The 21,829-nt window shown below is 30.4% G+C and overlaps 2 protein-coding genes across 2 annotated transcripts; one reads left to right on the top strand and one right to left on the bottom strand.

Annotated features, from left to right (window-relative positions):
* Nucleotides 1-1,557: 1,557 nt before the first annotated feature.
* LOC118038643 (8-amino-7-oxononanoate synthase) lies at nt 1,558-6,574 on the bottom strand. The gene is made up of 11 exons (XM_035045062.2): nt 6,225-6,574; nt 5,906-6,042; nt 5,715-5,822; nt 4,552-4,790; nt 4,406-4,447; nt 4,039-4,126; nt 3,662-3,795; nt 3,282-3,370; nt 2,773-2,923; nt 2,602-2,670; nt 1,558-1,985 (listed from the first exon to the last, which is right to left on the bottom strand). Exons 1-11 carry the CDS (start codon nt 6,466-6,468, stop codon nt 1,859-1,861), a joined length of 1,428 nt encoding a protein of 475 aa, XP_034900953.1. The 5' UTR covers nt 6,469-6,574; the 3' UTR covers nt 1,558-1,858.
* An 8,717-nt stretch (nt 6,575-15,291) lies between these two features.
* Nucleotides 15,292-20,148, top strand: LOC118038644 (autophagy-related protein 3). Its single transcript, XM_035045063.2, has 10 exons — nt 15,292-15,566; nt 15,809-15,879; nt 16,141-16,257; nt 16,335-16,504; nt 16,599-16,684; nt 16,923-16,974; nt 17,236-17,301; nt 17,713-17,840; nt 19,029-19,131; nt 19,827-20,148. The coding sequence occupies exons 1-9, from the start codon at nt 15,406-15,408 to the stop codon at nt 19,123-19,125; spliced, it is 948 nt and encodes a 315-aa protein (XP_034900954.1). The 5' UTR covers nt 15,292-15,405; the 3' UTR covers nt 19,126-19,131; nt 19,827-20,148.
* The last annotated feature ends 1,681 nt before the right edge of the window (nt 20,149-21,829 follow it).

Genomic DNA, 21,829 nt, shown 5'->3' with positions numbered 1-21,829 from the left:
GTTATTTGAGGCTTCGTTAATTTCAAACTCATAAAATTAATTAAAGTATATACAAAACTATGAATATCTATATTAATAAAAAAAAACTCATATCAATAATAAGAAAAAGAGATAAAACTATGTGCGTATGATGTCAAACCAAATCATGGCACCATAGCTAATAGTGATTTTGATGAAATTAAAAATAAATAAAAATTTTGCAAAAATTTGGTGTGATTCCCCCTTCATATCATAATCTATCTTTATTATTTAGATGAACCAAAGTCGTCTGAAATTGATAAAAATAAATATGCTAACACAAAATAATATAAAGAGATTAATATTGATGCAGTACTACCTGGAGCTATTATAGAGGCCTTATTGGTTAAGAACGATAACCAGATTTCAACAAGTGATTGGTTCATGAAAAAATGGGGATTCCAGTGACAACTAAAAGCACGAACTATGTCCTAGGGTTTATAAGGAAATCATTATAAACACAAACCAACCATCAAAACAAGGTAAGGAGCCCTGAAGAAATTTTATAATTTTTTTTTTTTATGATATTTATGTTGTAACTAGAAGAGGGATAAAAATTAGGAGGGAAAAAAAAAAGCCACATTTAAACAAGCAAATAATAATAAAAATATATCTCTCCTCTTTAATTTTTTTTTCTCTATATCATAAACTTAAAATTATTTTTTTAACTCTTTCATAACATATCATTTGACAAAAAAAAAAAAAACATGTTTTCTGCTTTTTTTACTCAAAAAATCAAAGAGCAGGGAGGGCGAGAGAGAGAAAGGCCTGGATAAAAAAACATAAGATTGAAGTCCCATACACCTGGTTCTTTCTTTCAAATGTCTAGAGTACTTAGTCATGGACCAGGTTTTTTTATTATTATTTTTTTTGTTTTGTTTTTTTTTTTATCTATATTTTGGTTAAATATATATATTTATGAAAAAAAAATATAGACCCAGTTAAATCCATAACCAAAATCACAAATTTTACGGGTTAAGCCACAATATTTGAGCTATTTTTTTTTTTGTTTAATGCAAAATTAGCATGTTTTTTTATTATCATATAAATCTATTAAATGAAAAATAATATTTGAAATAAAAAGAATTATTGAATTTGATAACATGGAGTTCTTACATCGTGAGTTTAGTTATTTGACTTGAGTTCACTTGGATTTTTTTATTAATTTTATTTTTCAATATTGAGTTAATTGAAAATTTAGCTTCATAATTTGTTTTTTTTTTTTAATTATCCTTATAAATTTCACATGTCAACATGGGTTGATCAAGATAAATTCAATTAATATGCATCCATCTTAATATTAAATAAAAATATTATTCAATATACAGCTAATTTAAAATTCATGGTTAAAAACTTAAAATTTATTTTTTTAGAAGATACATTAGCAATACCTATATATTTTTTTCATTTGACAAAAAAAAAATTACTCCCAACTGACTAGTATACACTAAAATAATCTATCGGAAAGGAGAAATAAATAATCCTGTGATCATTTTGATGCATGCTAAAGGTTTTCTGGGATCTGGAAGTTCACTGTGATTGGAATATAATGGCTGTCTTTAATCGGCATAGCAAATGTGCTGTCCAGTGATCACTGGTACTATTATTGTACAGGAAGAATAGTAGAAACTAGAAAAGCCACTGTTAGATTACCGTATGCTTACACCGACTCGCAGAAGAAAAATACAGAGATGACTAAAATCAGTAAATCTTATTAACAAGACCTAATCCTCAATGCATACCAAAGTTGTATGTCAGCAGCTCATTTGCTTTGCCACCTTGGTGTAAGTCTCTTCTTGCTTAATCATCCTTGGTCAGAAACAATGGTCTAGGATACTTTCTAGAGTCTAGCAGTTCCTCTCGAGTTACAGAGAGTGATGTCTTGAAAGTTGATGCAACAGGATAGTGCTGCTGTCAGTTTCTTCAAATCATCTGTTGTATGTGTTGCGCACAAAGTCACTCGTAACCTGATTTTGAAAAGAAAATAATCGGATCAAAAAGGATTTATTCAGGTGGATAGAAAAAGTAACAACACAAGGGCATCAAAGTTGGAACCACATGTTGACTCAAACCTTGCCACGATTAACGGCATTGATTTTTCTTAGCTCCCAGATACAGTACATTAATTTTTAAATCGAACCTAACTTGAGGTTTCGAAATATCTTGAAGAACTTTCTGATATCTGTTGGTCTGCTTAAAATAAATGACTTCTACTGTCAACTTCCTCTGTTCAAGTGTAGAACCATAGGTGACAAATAAGTTCTTGTATATATAAATCATAGCACAGCTGGCCACTGCTGACTAACACAAACTCTTCGAGTGTGAAATATGAAAGATGCATCATGTGTAGGCATTTTGCGCTTTATAAGGCACTAGTTTATATTTGAGCCGAGCATCATCAACCTATATTTCTTTTCTGATAAGAGTTTGAGCAAGTGTGCATCAAATTGCATTCCCTGACACTGAAATTGGGTGAAAAGGAGCACTACGTCGAAGGAACCACATAGAAAGTGCATCTAAAACCGAACAGGTATCCTTGCACAAAAGAACATTAAGAGGGTCATCATGAATATGCAACAAAACCTGCATGAGTTGGGAGGTACAGTCGGGGGCCTGATTGCAGTCACGTGAAAACCAGATTTCAGCAAGTGCCTGATCCATCAAAATTATTGTAGTTAGTAGCTGTTGCAGCAGCCACACAAGGTCTGTGCATGTGCAAGAGAGAATTCATTTTGAGAGAGAGAGAGAGGAAACCGGCTGGCTTTGAGGGCTTTCTCTTCACTCCCTACAATAAGCGAAATTATGGGACTCGTTATGGGAATTCCAGTAAGAGCCCGAAACTCTTGCACCCTGTTCCAAATTGCCTTTCTACGCCATCCTTCCTTTTTCCCAACAATAACAGCAGCTGTCAGGTTGTACACAAGTTGTTACAGCAGAAAGTATTTTACCAGGAAAGCAAAGGCTATAAGACATGATAAAATTAAGTTCTACGCTAATTGTAAGCAACTACGAAATTTCGAGGTTTTTTGTCGCAGACTTCCTAATTAAATGAAGAATAACTAGTATCCCCACCAAAGGCTGAGCAATCTGCACACGAATGGCCTGCAGAAAATGGCATCAGAAATCCCACGAGCTGCAAGTTCTTGTACGTGGGAAATTAACCAGATTGCATGATGTTAGGTACTGGGAATCAGTCAGAGGTCCCATATAAAAAGAAAAGGAAAAAAACAAGAAAAGAAAAGAGCCAACAGACTAAAGTTTACCGTGGGCAGCAGCAACAATAGGGACTGGTGCAGAAGTTGAAAATATGAATGAGCGGCCTCTTGATTGTACGAGTTGCTTCCACTTTTTGCTGTTCATATAGCATTGACATAACTTCATCAATTACTTTCACGTGCAATGCAACCTAAAGGAGACTTTAAAAGTAGAGGACAAAAGGGTAACAACAGGGTAAGTAGAACATGAGAGTTGTTAATTTAAACAAATGTTAGCAAAAACACAAAATAGTCCTTCAATGTATCCTCTTTCAAAGGTTTAAGGACTATTTTAACAAGAGACAGATATGATGAAAGGTTTCGTTTTCTTGGGAAATGAGAAACAAGTGTTATTTTAGTGATGCATCACCATTGCTCTCCACTAGTACCTGCATGCTATAAATCCACCATGGCAACCAGCAGCCTTACTCAGAGTTCCAATGCATATGTCAACTTGCCTATCACAATTGAACTCCTCAGCCACTCCCCCACCATGTTTCCCACAGACAAAAGTTCCATGAGCCTGAAAAAACAAGTTTAATTCTTTCATTATTGATAGCATTTAGTAGCATCAAAGTAAACTGTCAGCAGATTTTTATTTTCTTGATAAAGACTTTACGTTCTCTAACAAAAGATTATTATATTTCACGTTTGCAATCCATAACATAGAAGTTAAATCTCAGAGCTTCAGCCCTTGGACAAGATTCATGCATCCAAGACAGTTTGAAATAGCTTCTTACATACATCAGCCTTCATGAAAACTTACATCATCGATGACTAACAAAAACCCATGCCTCTTGCGTAAATTCACAAGCTCAATCATTGGTGCAAAGTCTCCGTCCATGCTAAATAAGCTGTAATAAGAACAGAAAAGACACCATTCAAACCCACCTTGTCCACACCAACAAGCACTCAAAAACATACTGCGATAAAATTGTCAGCAGTTTATCAAGGATGCTGTCCTATAAAAGAAATAGGATAGCAATAAAATTCAAACACGCAACAAGCATACTGACAATGGATATGAGTCAGAAAAGAAAAATGGGCATCTGTGGTTGTTTAACAAAATAATAGTTGCTTGTGATTAGCCAACACTTGCAGCAAAAGATTAGAAGTTGGAATGGCATGCTAACCTATCAGTCACAACGACTTTCTTCTTCAACTCACAACTTGATCTATGGAAAAAAATAATACAAACAAAGTCAGATATGAACTCTGTGAAGAAAAAATGCAATGCAAAGGAAAGCACCAAACGAGTAGATAAAGGTAAAGAACCTACAACAATGAACTAAGGTGGGACATATCACAATGCCTATAAACATACACATCAACAGTATGTTGTCGTTCAGCAAGACGAATACCATCAATTATTGAAGCATGGTTCAGTGCATCAGAAAAGATAGCAATCCTATCCTCCTTCATAGGTTTTGCATCTGCAGCTAAAAGAGAGACAATGTTTCCAAGAGCTACCATTACTGCCATATTGGCAGCGAACCCTGTAGGACAAAGAAGACAATCCTAGCATATATTACGAACAAGCATGCATCAGTGTTTCAGTTGAATATCCCAAACATTCAAAAGAGTATTAAAACAAAGCATTGTGCTTCCTAGAAATCAAACTGAGTTTCATGGATTTTCATTAGTGGCAAGATTAGGCAAGCACCCTGTTAGAGAGTAATATATAAAAGACTTCACCTAACAGCACAAAGTATTGTGCTTCCTAGAAATCAAACCGAGTTTCATGGATTTTCATTACGTGACAAGATTAGGCAAGCACCCTATTAGAGAGTAATATAAAACTATCCTGGGGCCTCACCTAACAACGCTGTTAGGTAAGGCCCAAGATATAATTTATATAATTATCTAATGCACCTCCTTAAGTGAAAGTTATTTAAGCTTGAAACTCGCACAAGCCCACAATACCTTCTATTATTAATTAGAAGAGAGAATGAAAGTGGTGAGATTCGAGCTTGTGACCGTTTAGTAATCAAGGCTCGAATACCATATAAAAAAATAATCTCAATACAATAGTTTAAGCTATTAGGTGAGACCCCAAGATAATTATTAGGTGAGCCTTAAGATAATTTTATATTACTCTGTGACACATACCCCTCCCTCCCAAATGCGAGGGGATAAAAAAAAGATGAAAATAATAAATGAATGAATGAATACGTTGACAATAGTTTTTCATTGTCTTCCTTACTTTCCTATAAATCTACATGACATGATGAAAATCCCATGACCTGAAACTGTAAGTGAAATGTATAACGATTGATCAATTTAATCATGCCAGAATTGTTCTCATATAACGTATATTGATAAACCATTCTTATTTTTACCAATAATGTAATAATCATAACGATAAAGTGGTTGGATAGTCTTATAACAGCAATTGTAAATCACTGAACTGACAGAAGGCATTAAAGCCATTGAAGCTCATACCTCTTTCTTCTTTAAGTCCGCCAAGGAAGATTCAAGTAACCTGTGGTAATTTGTATATCCACAGATTAAAGCAGAACCTCTGGGCCCCATTCCATGCTCTTGTGCTGCCTGATATAGCATTAAATCATTATATCTTCGAAGCAGGGAAAAAACAAATAGCAAAAGTTTTTTTTTTTTAAAAAAAAAAGTACCTTTGTAACTGCCCTGGCAATAGTGGGATGAGAACTCAAGCCCAAGTAATCATTTCCGGAGAACAAAAGTAGCTTCTTGAACCGTCCATTATCTTCTTTATTGTCAGCGACTCCATTGCTCCATATATCCTCGTCTCCTGTAAACCTCATTACTGAAATTAGACTAGAATACACATTTTCCTGAAATGAGAGACAAGAATCTAAAACAAGGAATAAAATTTAAAAAGAAATGCACGATTATTAACAATTCGAAGAGCAACCATGTCTTTATTTCACTCCAATAATGCATAACAATTTTAAGAAATGAAGAAGAGTATACCTGCACTGGGAATGTCAAGGAGCCACTTGTGAAAGGTGGGCTCTGAAATGGAGATTTCAACCGAGGAACGATCCCAAGGCTGCATTTCGTCGAACACCTGATAATCATCCTCGCAGTTTTTGTAAGGTTGAGGGGAAAGATTAATGGGTCTTAAAGATCGAAGTAGTTTTAAAGAATGAAGCTTTGCAAGTGCCTCGTCTACCCATGAGTCCCATGAGTCACCATAATTGTTATCATTCTCCATTTTTTGTAGAGAGAGAGAGAGATAGGCGGAGAGGTAGAGAAGACGGAAGCTCAAGGAAGTAGTTAGCAGTTGTTATATGAAGTAGGTAGGTGGTTTATAGGCAGAGCAAGTCCTGTCCTGCCTGCCGGCTGCGTTCACGTTTTTATTTTAATTTTATATATATATATATATATATATATATACACGGTCACCTTTTTAAAAGTTTTTTATTTCAAAATATATTAAAATAATATTTTTTATTTTTAAAAAATTATTTTTAACATCAACACATCAAAATAATTTAAAAATATTAATTTAAATCAAATAAAAAAAATAAAAATTTTTAAAATATAAAAAACTAAAATTGAACAACAAGTTTTTAGGCGAGGCAACTTCTTTTTTGGGCTTAAATTTCAATAGGATAGATTCACACATTTTTAACTTTTGTGTTTATGAATTACAATTCCTTTATTATCTGGTATTTTTATAATTACTTATATACTCTTTATATATGTGTGTGGGGTCTACATCTAGTAGTGTTTCTATCATTTTTAAATTTTCAATCATGTTTAATTTTCAATATGCCGTGTGATAGAACTATATTTGGAGTGCAATGAAAGGTGGGGCTAATTTGTGGAATATGCTTTCTTTTTTCGTATAAAATACAAGTTTAGATTATAATGGCATACATGACACTCCATAACTATATTAAAAGGAATCACAAAAAATATGGCATTTGCAGAATTTGATCGTCTTCCCAATTATATTCATGTGGATTTTTTAAACGATGTGGTTCTATGTTCACAAACCTATGAAAACCAAAGGCCTTTGTATATGGGTTTTGTTCGTAATGAAATTATAGCAATTCTAATGGTACAATAAAGCAACTATTGTAATTTGCATAACTATTTTTACAATGTATTAATACATGTCTGTTTAGGTCATTTTATTATCAAAATTAATTTCAACCACAATTTTAATCAAATATTATAGATATGTTTTTTGCTAAACAACAACTTTAACCATAGTTTTAACTAAATACATATTTTAATCAAACCAACCACAATTAAAAGTTATTTTTCTAAATTTATTTTTTAAAAAACACAACCACAAAATTTATCACAATACCAAACACACTCGAACTTCCCTCCCTTTCTTATCTCTTTCCTTTTCTTTCTTTTTTCCCCTCTATTTTTAGTTATTTTTATATATGAAAACCAATGTAATATCATACTATTAAAAGCACTAACAAAAATCAGTATTATACTAACAATGATGAGATCACATTATGTAAGCATAATATAAGCATGTAAATTGATATTATTTTCTTACTTTTGGAAGCTCTTTCATCCAACAACAAAAGCCTTATAGTTTCAATAAAAATTAATGCATTTACTTTGTTGATTTGCAGAGAGATGGTTTAATAAAAAGGTCAAATTATTTTTTAGTATTCTAGTTTTTAGGGACTAGTTGATCAAGATAATTAGGGTTTTTTTAAGATATTTTTAGCTAGGTTTACCTTTGTTTTTAAGGATTAGAAAAAGTCAGATAGTCTCTTATAAAGCTAAGATTGATTTTGGTTTAATTGTATTAATTTAGACATGGTAGAAGTAAGTTCAGGTGGAAACTCGAAAAATATCATTAATAAAAGTAACCAAAAAGTTGAGTTAGAGCTCTTAATGATAATCCCTCACTTTAAATAAGTCATGTTAAACTGTATGGAACCGATTGTCTTTATTGGTCACATTCATGCTTATTATTTATCAAAGCTTGAAAATTGTATGGTTACATTACGAGAGAACAAGTAAGGCTAGTGATAAATCATGTATCATTTAATCGATGAAATTAAGAAAAATCATTACTTATGTCTTGGCTTGTTAATTTCATGCAGCCTTCTATTGCTCATGGTTATCTGCTCCATGATTCTACATAAAAAATTTAAAAGTGTTCTAAATCAAACATGCTTTTAACTTAGTAATAATGCATTTATGAGTCGTGTAAGAAGGTGCATGAGACCAAACAAGATAAGATGACCGTAGCTTAATATTTTTCAGAACCCAACAATTTATGGAAGAATTTGGATTTCTATCAAGATTTTAAGTTGATTGTCCTAATGATACAGTTAGATTTCAAAAGTTAATGGAAAAAGAATGAGTTTATAACTTCTTTGTTAGACTCAATATGGAGTCTGATCAAATTAGAGCTTAAGTTATAGGTAAATATATTTTTCTTTCATTAAAGCAAGCATACTCACATGATCAAAATGAAAAAAGTATGAGGAATGTTATGTTATAACTTGTAATTTCACAAAGATCAATTATGGTTGTCCACTCTTTTCAATGAAATAACAAAGGACAAACTTGATTTAGATCAAGGAGTATTAGACAAGGAAAAATTAAAATAAATTATTATTGGCATTTTAAACACACTAAAGAAACCTACTAGAAATTTCATGGACATCCTTTGAGGAGACATTGAGAGAAAAGGGTTAGACTTAGCCAATCACAAGCTCATATATATGCGGGGACTAAAATTGCAATTCTAGGTAAACTCAAGTCCTTTTACTATTTCTAAGAAGGGTTTAAAAACTTTTAAACATCTGGTGGCTAAGCCTGATCCTCCTTCTAATTCCTAATCAAACTTTGCTTATGGGGTTATAAATATCACAACTCTGAATACTTTCATTATAGATGATTATGAGCTATAGGTTATAGATTTAGGACAAAATGATCATACAAATAGATTTTTCAAATATTTTTTTATCTTATTTTCCTTCCACGGGTAAAAATAAAGTTCTATAACTTATGATTCTCTATGGTTTGTTTCCACGAAAGGTCTAGTTCAATGCACTCATACCTTATCCTTGTCTTCAGTTCTTCATGTTTTTGTTTTTTAATAATTTGTTGTCTATTAATAAAATAACTAAATATTTAAATTGTAAGGTCTTATTTTCTTTTCTTAAATTATTGTGTTTTTAAAGACTTGAAGACTAAGAAGGTGATTGGTTATGGTAAAGTGAAAAATGGCCTATATCTACCAAATATGGATTTTGTTCATCTGGTTGGGATAAGTATAGCTAAATATGCTCAAAAAATTTATTTTTCTATGATTGCTCAAAAATAGTTATACATGTGGCATAATCGTTTAAGGTATCCTTCTTTCGTAGCCTTAAATAAGATCTTTCCAACTTTATTCAAATAATGTAATATAAAAAGCTTATTATATGATGTATGTGAATTTACAAAGCACACACATTTTATATATTCACTTATTAATAAAAGAAGTATTACACCTTTTTATAACTATTCATTATTATGTTTAAGGTTCTAGTCAAATTATTTCATTGTCTAGTTTTTAATGGTTTGTCACCTTCATTGATTGTTACAGTCACACCACTTGGATTTACTTGATGTATAATAAAAGTGAAGTGTGCTTATATTTCCAAAAATTTCATAAATTGGTGTGTATACAATTCAATACTAAAGTACAAGTCTTGATAAATGATAATGATACAAAATATATGGATGAAACTTTTCAGAGTTATCTTGTTGATCATGGTATTGTCCATTAAACAAGTTGTGTAGACACACCAAATTAGAACGGTGTAGCTAAACAGAAAAATCAATATCTTCTAGAAGTTGCAAGATCTTTTATGTTCACAATGAATGTTTCAAAATCCTATTAGGGCGATGCAATCCTCACAACAACATACCTTATCAATTGAATGACCTTGAGAGTTCTAGACTTTAAATCTTCTGTAGAACTTCTATAAGGAGTTTGCTCTTTTATTGTTCATTTTAAAGTGTTTGGTTGTGTATTTTTTTTTGTTTTATATAATTGACAAACAATTGGAAAATTAGATCCTAAAGCTCTAAAATATGTATTTACCTACCATTTAGAAAGGTTATATATGTTATCATCTTGCTAGCACAAAAATATTTGTTAGTATCGATATGACATTTTATAAAAGAAAGACCTATTTCTCTAAGTCATCTTTTTAGGAAGAGAGTGGTATAAATGGTATGATTGAAGATCTGACTTTATCCTTTCTCTTTCATGGACTTATAAACTTGATTTTAGAAGATGAAAGTTAAGGGAAAGAGAAAAATATAGCTCTATAGATTAGGAGAAAGAGACGAGGACTAGAAGTAAAGAAAGAAAAGAAAGATATAATAGCTTCAAAGATAGGAAAAAGAAGATTTTGACTTACTCTCGGAGGAAGCTAATAAATAAATATATTTTGCATACTCTACCAAGCCAAGAGTCAACCTTCGATTCAATGTCATAATCTTCTATTTCTGGTATATATCTCATATTTATTCCTAAGTCTCTTGTTTTTAGTCTTAATCTTTTATATCAGTTCCTTGTAATTGGAAAGAAACTTTAGGTGATCTAAATTGAAAAACAACTATGGTAGATAAAATGAATGTGTTGGCAAAGAATGACATATAATGCAACACCCTCAAAGTTTCAAGCATTTTATCTGGAATTCATGATACACACACACACACACTAGAACATTTCTTAATCAACAATATTTTACATTCTCTAACATATCAATGCAAAGAATAATCATTTAACTAAAATAAAGAAAGATAATTTTCTTAACCATTATACACAAAACCATAGATTATAGATTTAATATACTTCCTTCAATCATATTTAATCTTTTAAGTACTATTATTAAATAAATGATATTAACTACATGCTTATATATCACCATTATAATTAGAAAATATTTACACAACAAAGTACAAGTTGAATAAGCTGGTCCATTTAAGTTCGTATATACACAACATTATGAACTTCAAAATATATAGGAGGTAATGTTATTATAAAAAATTTACATATCCAAAAGATTTACTAGTAATAGGAGTAGCTCTAAAACTACTAAGATGCGTGGTATTGAGATGAACATGCACAATGATTTAAAAGATAATCATTGTCAATTAGAGCATTTACATTTGCATTTATATATTAATGCAAATGTGTGTGTGTGTGTGTGTTGGTTACTCACAAACATTTTTAAATTTACTATCATCTTTAAGTATTATTCACAGATCAATAATATAAAATCTAAACTTGTTCACATTATAGAGCTCCAAATATAACCTAGTACAATTGGACCATCAGCATCAATCCCATACTAGGATAACTGGTCTCACAGGGTACTAGTTCCATACCAGGATACCTGGCCCACCAGCTATCCATTCATAGAATAAATTATCATGGAAAAATCTACTAGCATGTCGCATAAAATTTCATTGATCGAGGAGATAATTTTAATATCTAAAGTTCAGAAGAAAAAAATTTTACCTAATGTTTGTGTCCAACTAACTGAACCTATCTACTGAATGGTTCCTGTAGCCTTGCCCGCTCTTTTTAACTTGAAATGAAAAAATTTTTTTCACTCAATTCTTCTTTTTTTTTCTTCCTTCTTCAAGCCCTAACATGGCCTGCCAACATGGCTAATTTTATGCTCCCCACTTGTTTATATATTTACAAGCCCCCCCCCTTTTTTTTTCATTTAAGGACTTTCGTGTTTTGTTTTAAAACCATTTGGCTCAAAAGTTTGATGTATTCAAACTCATCATTGTCTAACATTAACCTCCTTAGATAATAATTTCTACTTCATTAATTTCTATTATTTCTATTATTATTATTATTATTATTATTATTTATTTTATTATTATTATTATTTACTTAATTATTCATCTTCTTCTTCTTTTTTTCATTTTTAAAAAAAAATATCAAAATATAGAAATTTACCTGGGAGTTACACATAAAAGCTTACCACTCTTTCTACTTGGAAAAAAGCATATGAATGGGTCTTTGTTGTTAAACAAAAACTTGATGGAGCTATTAAGAAATTCAAAGCAAGAATAAAAGCAAAACACGTCACTTAAAAATTTGACATTGATTATCATGAGACATTTGCTTTAGTAGCGAAAATGAACTCTATACAAGTCTTTTTATCTTATGCTATAAATTTAGGATGGCATTTACAAATATCAAAATAGAAGCATATTGAATCGATTCAAGTCAACTTGGTTTAATCTGTTAATCTACATAATAAGCTATAAGACAATGATAACCCCGTAGAAAGCAATCAAGATAAATTATGAAACTCAATTTTTAATGAACTCAGAGTTGAATGATAAATTGAAAAAAATTCAATTAAAAAAACCTAAAAAAATAAACCGAGTTAACCTACCAAACCCGCGACCCAAGTCATTAGACAAAGATAACACAATAGAAATCAAATTAAAACAAATTATAAGGCTCAATTCTCAATCGATTTAGAGTTGATCAATGATTAAATTAAAAAAAAATCGATTAAAAAAATAACATAAAAAAATTATTCAAGTCAATTTAAGTTAATCTACTAAACCTATTATTAGAGTCAAGAGATAGGGATAACTCATAAAAAGCAAATCAAAATAAATTACGAAGCCTAATTCTCAATCAATCCAATGTTGGAGGATGAAATTGAAAAACAAAATCAATTAGAAGAAGAAAAAAAAATTAAATCAACTTAGTTAAGCTTAATTTTTAATCAAGTTAATGTTGAAGAATGAAATTGAAATAAAAAAATCAATTTAAAAAATAAAAAAAAAACTTGAGTCAATTGAGTTAACTCATCAAATTCAGTGTTCAAGTCATGATATTTGGATAATCTCATAAAAAATAAATTTTAAAAAAATCATGTGGCCTAAAACTCAATAAATTTAATGTTGAAAAATAAAATTAAAAAAAATATATTATTCTAATAAATAGTATTCTACAAGAAAGAACTATTCTTCAAGACATGAGATGAGAATAATGCATTGCTAATTTTATTTGGACGAACGTAGCACTCACACACAAATCCAAAATATTGAAAGCTAGTGGGTTGTATCATAATATGTAAACTAAAAAAAATACAAAAAACATAAAAAAAAAAAGAAAGAAAGAAAGAAAAGGAGTCTCAAGCAACTACATTTTATAACTCATCCCAATATCAAAGTTAAAATATAAAATAGGGCGAACCAAGCCTCCTCCTCCTTTTCTTCTAAAAATAATAAATCTTCGATCCGTGACCATAAAGTAAGAGAAATACAAAAATTCGATTGTTTTACATGAACACACGTTACTCGAAATGATTCATCTTAATATATAAGCAAATTACACAAAAATATGCTAGAAAAGAACAACTTTTTGTATAGGGAGATTAATACACCGTTTGAAAACACGATGCAAACCGCTTTTCTAAAAAAATTAATTTTTTTGTTAAATAATAATATTTTTTTTGTATTTTAGATCGTTTTAATATGCTGATCTCAAAAATATTTTTTAAAAAATAAAAAAATATCATTTTAATATATTTCAATATGAAAAACACTTTGAAAAATAATCAGAATCATACTCCCAGACAGACAATAAATTTCTATCCAATTAGCTGCTAGATAGGTAATACTTAATATATATTTGATATTGTGATAGTTTTTATAGATATTTAAAAAATAATTTTAGTTATTGTTTTTTAAGTTTTAAAAACTACATGTTTAATTAAAACTATTATGAGATGGGTTTTTACATGCAAAAATAATAATAGTAATAAGTCTTCATAAATAAAAAATATGTTATTTTAGATTTTATAAAAATAAAATTTGTAACTCAATTATATATAAAATTCAATATAACAAATGTAATTCATTTAGCTAACCAATAATTTTTTTTTTGCTGTTAACTAAACAAACAACAACTACCTGAATATTAAACAATATTAATGAGGTTATGTTTGTTTCTCGGAAAGTGGTTTTTGGAAAATTATTTTCTAAATTTTTTTGTGTTTGTTTGCCATTAAGAAAGTTGGTAAACAAAAAACACTTTCTAATTAAAGAAAAATTTGGCTTGGTTTCCAGAAAAGTGTTTTCTTGAAAAATATGAGCAGAAAACACTTTCCGGAAATTGTGAAAAATTTAGAAATGTTATATTATTTACTGATTATATCAAATTTGATCCTCAAACTTTTGATTGTTATATATATATATATATATATATATATATATATATATATATATATATTGTTTTGAATATTTATTTTTCAATTTCATCTCTTAAAATTTAATTTTTATATTAACTTTGATCCTCATTTTTATAATTATTATTTTTTTCCCTTATTATTTTTTATTGAAATTTTTTATTTATCAAATTTGATCTTTATTTTTTATTGTTACTTATTTTATTTGAAATAATTTATGAAATGTTAATTATTATTATTTTAATTACTTCATCTTTCATCTTTCATTTTTTAGATTTGATCTCTATTATTTTGATTATTATTTATTTTATTTGAGATAATTTATGAAATTATATTTTTTTTTTTCAATTTCATTTTCATTCAAATTTTTAATTTGTAAGATTTGTTCTTTATTATTTTAATAAACTTGAGAAAAATAAAACATTAATAAGTTATTTTCTAGCTCATTTTTCATGATATAACCAAACACTGGAAAATATTTTTCAACTTATTTTTCATTATACTATCAAATATTAGAAAATAATTCACTTTTTTAAAATTTATTTTTTTAAAAAAAAATACTTTCCATCAAACAAACAAATCCAAAATTTACTAGAATTTCTTTCTAGCAACTTCCTTTCTAGGAAAAAAGGAAGGGGGAATAGAAACCACACAAGGATAAGGATAAGTCAAACAAAAAGAAATGGGGTGGTCATAAAAAATAAAAAAAGTTACAGGACCATAAAAAATGTACCACGAGAGATTAAATCCGAAAAAGTTTTGAATCTCAGGGACTAAGAGCATAGTTTGGGTCAAATATATATATTTTTTTAAAAGCCATAACCTCTATCCTCGCAAAGTTAACTTGACAAACACGCCTGGACCCCCTCTATCTCTGCAATTTCTAGGGTTTGCTTGATTTCAATTCCCAAGGTTCGATAAAAAAATTGAGAGAAATGGTACTATCACAGAAGATTCACGAAGCATTCAAAGGAACAGTAGAGAGAATCACAGGTCCGCGCACTGTTTCTGCCTTCAAAGAGAAAGGCGTTCTTAGTGTCAGCGAATTCATTCTCGCTGGTGACAATCTCGTCTCTAAATGCCCCACTTGGTCCTGGTAATTTACTTCCTTGACACCCCCCCATTAAAGCATCCATCTTCGAATATTAGCACCGCTTTTTATTGTAATTGGCGTTAATAAACTTTAAACACGTATTTATTATGTTATTCAGCGCTCCCAGTGACTAAAAATCTGTGCTATATTCTTCGGTTTTCCGCTTCGAGTGGTTGTTGATCATAAATTAGTGAGCTTTGTTCTATTATATGGTTTAGTTTTGGTTTTGATTTTGGTTTTAACAGGGAATCTGGAGAGCCGAGCAAGAGGAAGTCATACTTACCTGCAGAGAAACAGTTTTTGATCACTCGAAACGGTAATTGTCACCATTCTAAGCCATGTTTTTTTTTCGTAACAGCATCTACGAAGCTGTGACATTTATATGGCAATTAGTAACTGAATAGACTTGTAATAATTATTGTTCAGTGAAAGAAAAGTAACAAGGGAAATTGCGGTTTACATTGTTTTGAAAGTACAGAAAGATGCAAAATTAGCCAATTCGCACACATCAGTTTATTTGAATAAGTTTGCAGTGTTTGCTTTATTGTAGTTTGTTGATGCAAATCTTTGTTCTTAGTTCCTTGTCTACGAAGAGCTGCATCTGTAGAAGAAGAATATGAAGCTGCTGGAGGTGAAGTTCTACTTGATAACGAAGATAATGATGGATGGCTGGCAACTCACGGGAAACCTAAAGGTACCATTTTAACTGGAGCTCGATATCAATTACTGATGTCTTCTGAGTTCTGACTTTATGATTTGCCTTTATTCTAGAAACCAAAGGTGATGAGGATGAGAATGTGCCTTCAATGGAGGCTCTAGAAATCAGTGCAAAAAAAAGTCTTATCCAAACTAACCCTTCATACTTTGGGGGAGGGGAGGAGGAAGATATTCCTGACATGGCAGATTTTGAAGACCCTGACAATCTAATTGAATCAGATCCTGTAACTTGCTATTTCTGCTCTTCACACCCTTGTTGTTGTCCAGATAGAAAGCTGAAAGTTCTTATAATTGTCTATGTAAATTTAATTGATGTAGGCAACTCTTCAGACTACATACCTCGTGGCTCATGAGCCCGATGATGATAACATTCTGCGCACTCGAACATATGATGTCAGCATCACGTAAGATAAATTTTGATTGAAAACTTCTTAAATTTGGGTATTTGAACAGTTCTGGAACATTTTTCTTGCTCTGTTGAACTATGTGATTTATCTGTGCTACGGTTCTCATAGCTGAAGTCGTCACACTTTCTTTTAAATACCAATGTAATAAACTGATAATGTTTGCAAAGATGCCTTGATTGAAACTTGCTGCAGTTTTTAGCCTATTATAACATTTTATTTTATCTCGTATCTGCAGGTATGATAAATATTATCAAACTCCTCGTGTATGGCTTACTGGATATGATGAGGTTTGTTGCTTTTCTATCAAATCTTTTTCAGTATTGTCAGCTGGGAAACAAGTGTAAGAACAATATATTTTACCAAACAAAGATATTTTGGTGCAATAAAAATGCACATGAAGGTTGTGATTTCTATTTATTATAGTCTGTGAAATTGATATCTGAACATGGTTACAGGCAAGGCTGTATGGGATTGAATTGAACTTGTTTCTGTACATCATCTATGCAGTTTAACTCATTTGTTGACCGTCTTCTTCTTTCACATGGCAGTCAAGGATGCTTTTGCAACCGGAGCTTGTACTTGAAGATGTTAGCCAGGATCATGCACGCAAAACGGTGCTGAGATTTTGTCATTCTGTTTACTAATTGATATTGTGCACATTGGGTGTGTTTATTTAATACGCCCACTTTTAATGATTTCATAGGATCTCACTCAAAATCAAAGTTCTTAAAAGTAATGCTACCCACCTTGCATCACAGTGGAATTTTAAGGTTGTTGAGAATTGCATCAATTTAAGCGTGCCGGTTTTTACAGAACCATTTTGTATTTGTCTGTATCTCTTCTGATTTCCCCCCCCCCTCAAGTTGAAGTCAATTGGGAAACTGAGAATTCTTTCATTGGTCATTTTTCTGCTTGTGCTGATATATCTCCTGACATTGGCCTTGTGAGTGTCATTTCATAGAGAAGTTTTAATGCATGTGTTGCTTCTTATAATCTTTTTTCCTTGTAAATTTGATCACGCACAGGTAACTATTGAAGACCACCCCCACTTACCTGGGAAGCATGCATCAGTGCATCCTTGCCGACATGGGGCTGTCATGAAGAAAATTATTGATGTTTTAATGTCACGTGGAGTTGAGCCAGAAGTTGACAAGTGAGTTTCTTCTCTGATACCATCAAAGGGGATAATGAGATTCAATACAGTTCATATAATTGGAAGTATGTCCTTGACTATTTCCATGAAAACAGCTCAGTAATTAGGTTGGGGGTTTAAAGACAGGTCTGAGTGGACCCCATATTGTTTTATCCAAATGTTTAGTGAGTTTCCTAATAACAAAAATGAATGTTCTCTACGTAAACCAGCTTAGTTTCTTACTCAGGTGAGGATAGTCATCAATCTAGCTGGTTTAAACTATCCTTGTCCAAGGCAGTTCAATTATTTGTGGTTCCAGTATATATCTTTGATAATTCAGAAATGAACTATGGCAATAAGATCCAACAACTTGTATTTTAATAACATAATTGTGTTTTCATAAGAAGGAAGTTTGACGTGATTTTCTAGTGCTGATGACAGACTCAGCCCTTAGACATCAATCACCAGAAAATATGCTTTTCTTCGTTACTTTCTTTTCTTTTAAAAAAGCTCCTAGTATGCAATATCTACCAGCAATAAGACATGTGACGTCTCTGGATCATTTAACCTTGATCCTGTCCTGCCTCCTATCCTGCTGTCACATTCAATGAAATCTGTGAAGTATTGTGCAACATCTATGGTGCATTAATAGTTTATTTGCTCAATTATGACTTGTTTATATGTTTTTCAACATTAGTTCATGGTTAAGGAATCTAAATAGCGATTCTACCTTCAAAATCTGAAGCATCACCAACACTTGGTGGATACAAAAGACACACACATACACACTCAACAACCCTATCCTTGATATATACTCATTAAAGCATTAGTTATTATAATGGGATATATGCTAATTTTGATTTCTGAGAACCTCATTGCTCGCTTCATACTATTTGATTGCCTGATCTGTAATTGAAACATTTAAGTGTTTTGCTATCAAAATCTGAAGAGGTAAAATAACAGCAACAATTTCTCCAAAAAACTATTGTATGAAATGTAGTATATTGCTCTCTCTTTCAGAGCTAATTTATTGCTAGATTTATGGCATTTTGTTCTAGCTTACAATTTGCCTGTCTTTGTTTCAAATTTTCTAGTTCTTTCTTATAAATATAATGATTGATGTACATGCCAGTACATCTTTTATAATCTCCCACTTATATTTTTGTGTTGTCTATGTGTATCTTACAATTACAATTTCTTACTTTGTAGGTACCTTTTCTTATTCTTGAAATTTGTAGCCTCTGTAATTCCAACTATTGAATATGATTACACCATGGATTTTGATCTCGGTAGCTCAAGCAGCTGATGTGAGGTACTATCCATAATTAACTTTCCCCTTTCTCATCATTGTTCCAACATCATTGAAAATTTTGAACAAAAAAAAAAAAAAACCTTTTCTGTTGGTGGTGTGGTAATTGTGATGCTTCGTAATATGTGACAGTCAAACATTTTGCTTTGCCATTATCGTTCCTGCTCATCAAATGAAAGAAAGCTTATAAAAAGTATGTCAATTGGCCTGGTTGATGTCCTATTATTGATAACATGTCTTCAAATGAAATAATAACGTATCTTATTATTGATTTACTCATTAAAGACCTTTGGTTTCTTGGCATCATTTGAGCAGATGGGCTGTTTTCTTTTGTTCTTTACCACCTTGATCCTCCATTGAAGTGCACCTTAGAAGCCTTTTTTTCTCTCGAACAGCATTGCCCTTGACTTATACTTTTTTCTTCTTGACTTGATCAAATTTATCATTACGGCTGTTCTTTTTCTTGTTGTATTACTGCCTATGGTCATAAAGTATTACCGGATTCCTGGCAACTTTCAGTGCAAAGGTTTAGTCATCCTGTATAACTTTTTATTTGAACTCTCTGCACTGAATGATCATGAAGCAGTTAGATACACCATCTTTGTTCTGTCTACTATGTTTTAATTTAGATATCTATACATTGTCTATTTATTGAATTTGGTGACAATTTTTAGATGATGTTTGTTTATTCTTGCCAGGCTGAACCTCCAGTAAATTCAAGAAATATCTTCTGGGGTGTTTGCAAACAATGCCCTGTACCCCTTCCACAACACTTGTTGCTGCACATAAATCCTATAAACAATCCACTCATATGCCTTGTATGATCGGCATAACTGTGAATCCTTTGTGATCTTATGGACATATAGTTGTTTATTATACAGTGTAAATGCACAGATTCACTTTGTTAGGATCGTTTAACGTCACACACCATGTTCAATAAGCCTAGGTGTGGTAACTTGCTCATTGCAGGCATGAATATGATCTTGTTTCAGTGGGAAAAGAAATGAATCTTATTGTCAATTGTGTGATATAGAAATAGCTATTTTTCTTGGGATTTTTATGTTTTATCATGGAATGAGGGTTGAAACATAAATTCTACCAAAAATAGGTACAATACAATTTTCAAAAAACCAATGACAAAGAACTTGAGAAGTTCCAGGATACATTTTCTCGTGACAACTATAACAAAAATTAAAGCTTGTGGACGCTGTGGGACTCGCTCGTAATTTACTGAGTGATTTTTTTTTTCTTTTTGGGTCTTCAAACTTTTTTTTCTCTTTGATTGAGTCCCTTTGAGCTCGAATAGATGGTCAATAGCTCTTGATTTGTTAATCAATGCCTAAATTAAAAGTTAGAGGATTAAAGTGAAAAAGCATTGAAAATAGATATTGCTTTTATAATTAGTATAAAAGGTTCATTTTAGTCTTTGTACTTTAATAATATAGCTTTTTGGTCCTTTTAGGAAAACTTAATTTTAGTTCACAACTTCATTTTTTTTTAAAATTTATTTCATGGTATGAAAGGAGATAGAGTCTTTGATTTTTGGTGATAAAAATATAAATAAACACTAACTTTAGCCATAAAAAATATTGATTTTGGTGTTATTGTGAGGAGGTTAATTAGTGTGTTCTTTTACTTTTCTTGGCCTAAAAAGGTAGATCTAACCTTAATTTTTTTTTTTAATACAAGTTGATTTTGGGTTTTTTTTAGTGTATATTGAGTTATTTAATAATGTAAATGAGTTTAATCAAGATTTATAGGATATGTATTTTAAGTGTTTTGGATTAAAAAAAAATAGGTTGAAAATTTAATTTTATAGCATAAAATACTCTTACTTTAATTTCCTGACAACTCTTTGGTAGTTGAAATCTAGGGTATAAACAATATGTCATTTCTTTCTTTCTCTCGTTTTTTTTTCTTTTCTAAAATAACAAAGAATAAATAATATGTTATGTACCCTCAAATATTAGAAAATAAAAAAAGGCATGCTTATCTAGACGTGTGGCCTAATTTTTTTAAAAAATATTTTATTTATTTAATATATTTTGAGCCCCTTAAAGTTTAAAATGATTCATAAAAAATATCCGGTATTATTTTATTTTGTATTATTTAACTTAAAAAAGGTTTTTTTTTTTTTTTTTCAACAATCATTTTATTTTTTTATATATATATATAAAAAAAAGTATCACACACCAACATGATTGTTGTATAACTAAATGAAGAATAATTTTAAAAAATAAAATATTATTAAATTTAGCAAGGATACATTACTTGAATCGCGAGTTTAATAAATTAATTAAGGTTTACTCATGTTAATCTTAATTGTTAATTATTATTTTTTGCATTTTCAATTCCTAAAAAAATAATCATTTGTTATTTAAATGTATTTTTACTTGACTTAAAAAAAACTTTATTATTTATCTTGAGAAAACATATTCTTTTTTAGCCCCATAATGTTATTTTAAAAGTTTTTTTTATTTGATAAAAAAAGTCTTGTCGATTAAATCCAGTGTGATGAATAATTCAGATCATAGTTTTAGCAGGCAGAGCTGATTCATTCAATTTTTTTTTTTAAATTTTTTTTTAATTGAATTTTCTTTTAACTTTATCTTTTAACATTAAGTTATTTTATAATTGTATCTTATTATTTATTTCAATTTATTTTATATAAGATTGTTGTTCTTTCATGATCTAAATTATA

Source organism: Populus alba, chromosome 1 (assembly GCF_005239225.2).
Source record: "Populus alba chromosome 1, ASM523922v2, whole genome shotgun sequence".
Taxonomy (NCBI): domain Eukaryota; kingdom Viridiplantae; phylum Streptophyta; class Magnoliopsida; order Malpighiales; family Salicaceae; genus Populus; species Populus alba.
The sequence above is the reverse complement of the archived record's forward strand: the minus strand, read 5'-3'. Positions and strand labels throughout refer to the sequence as shown.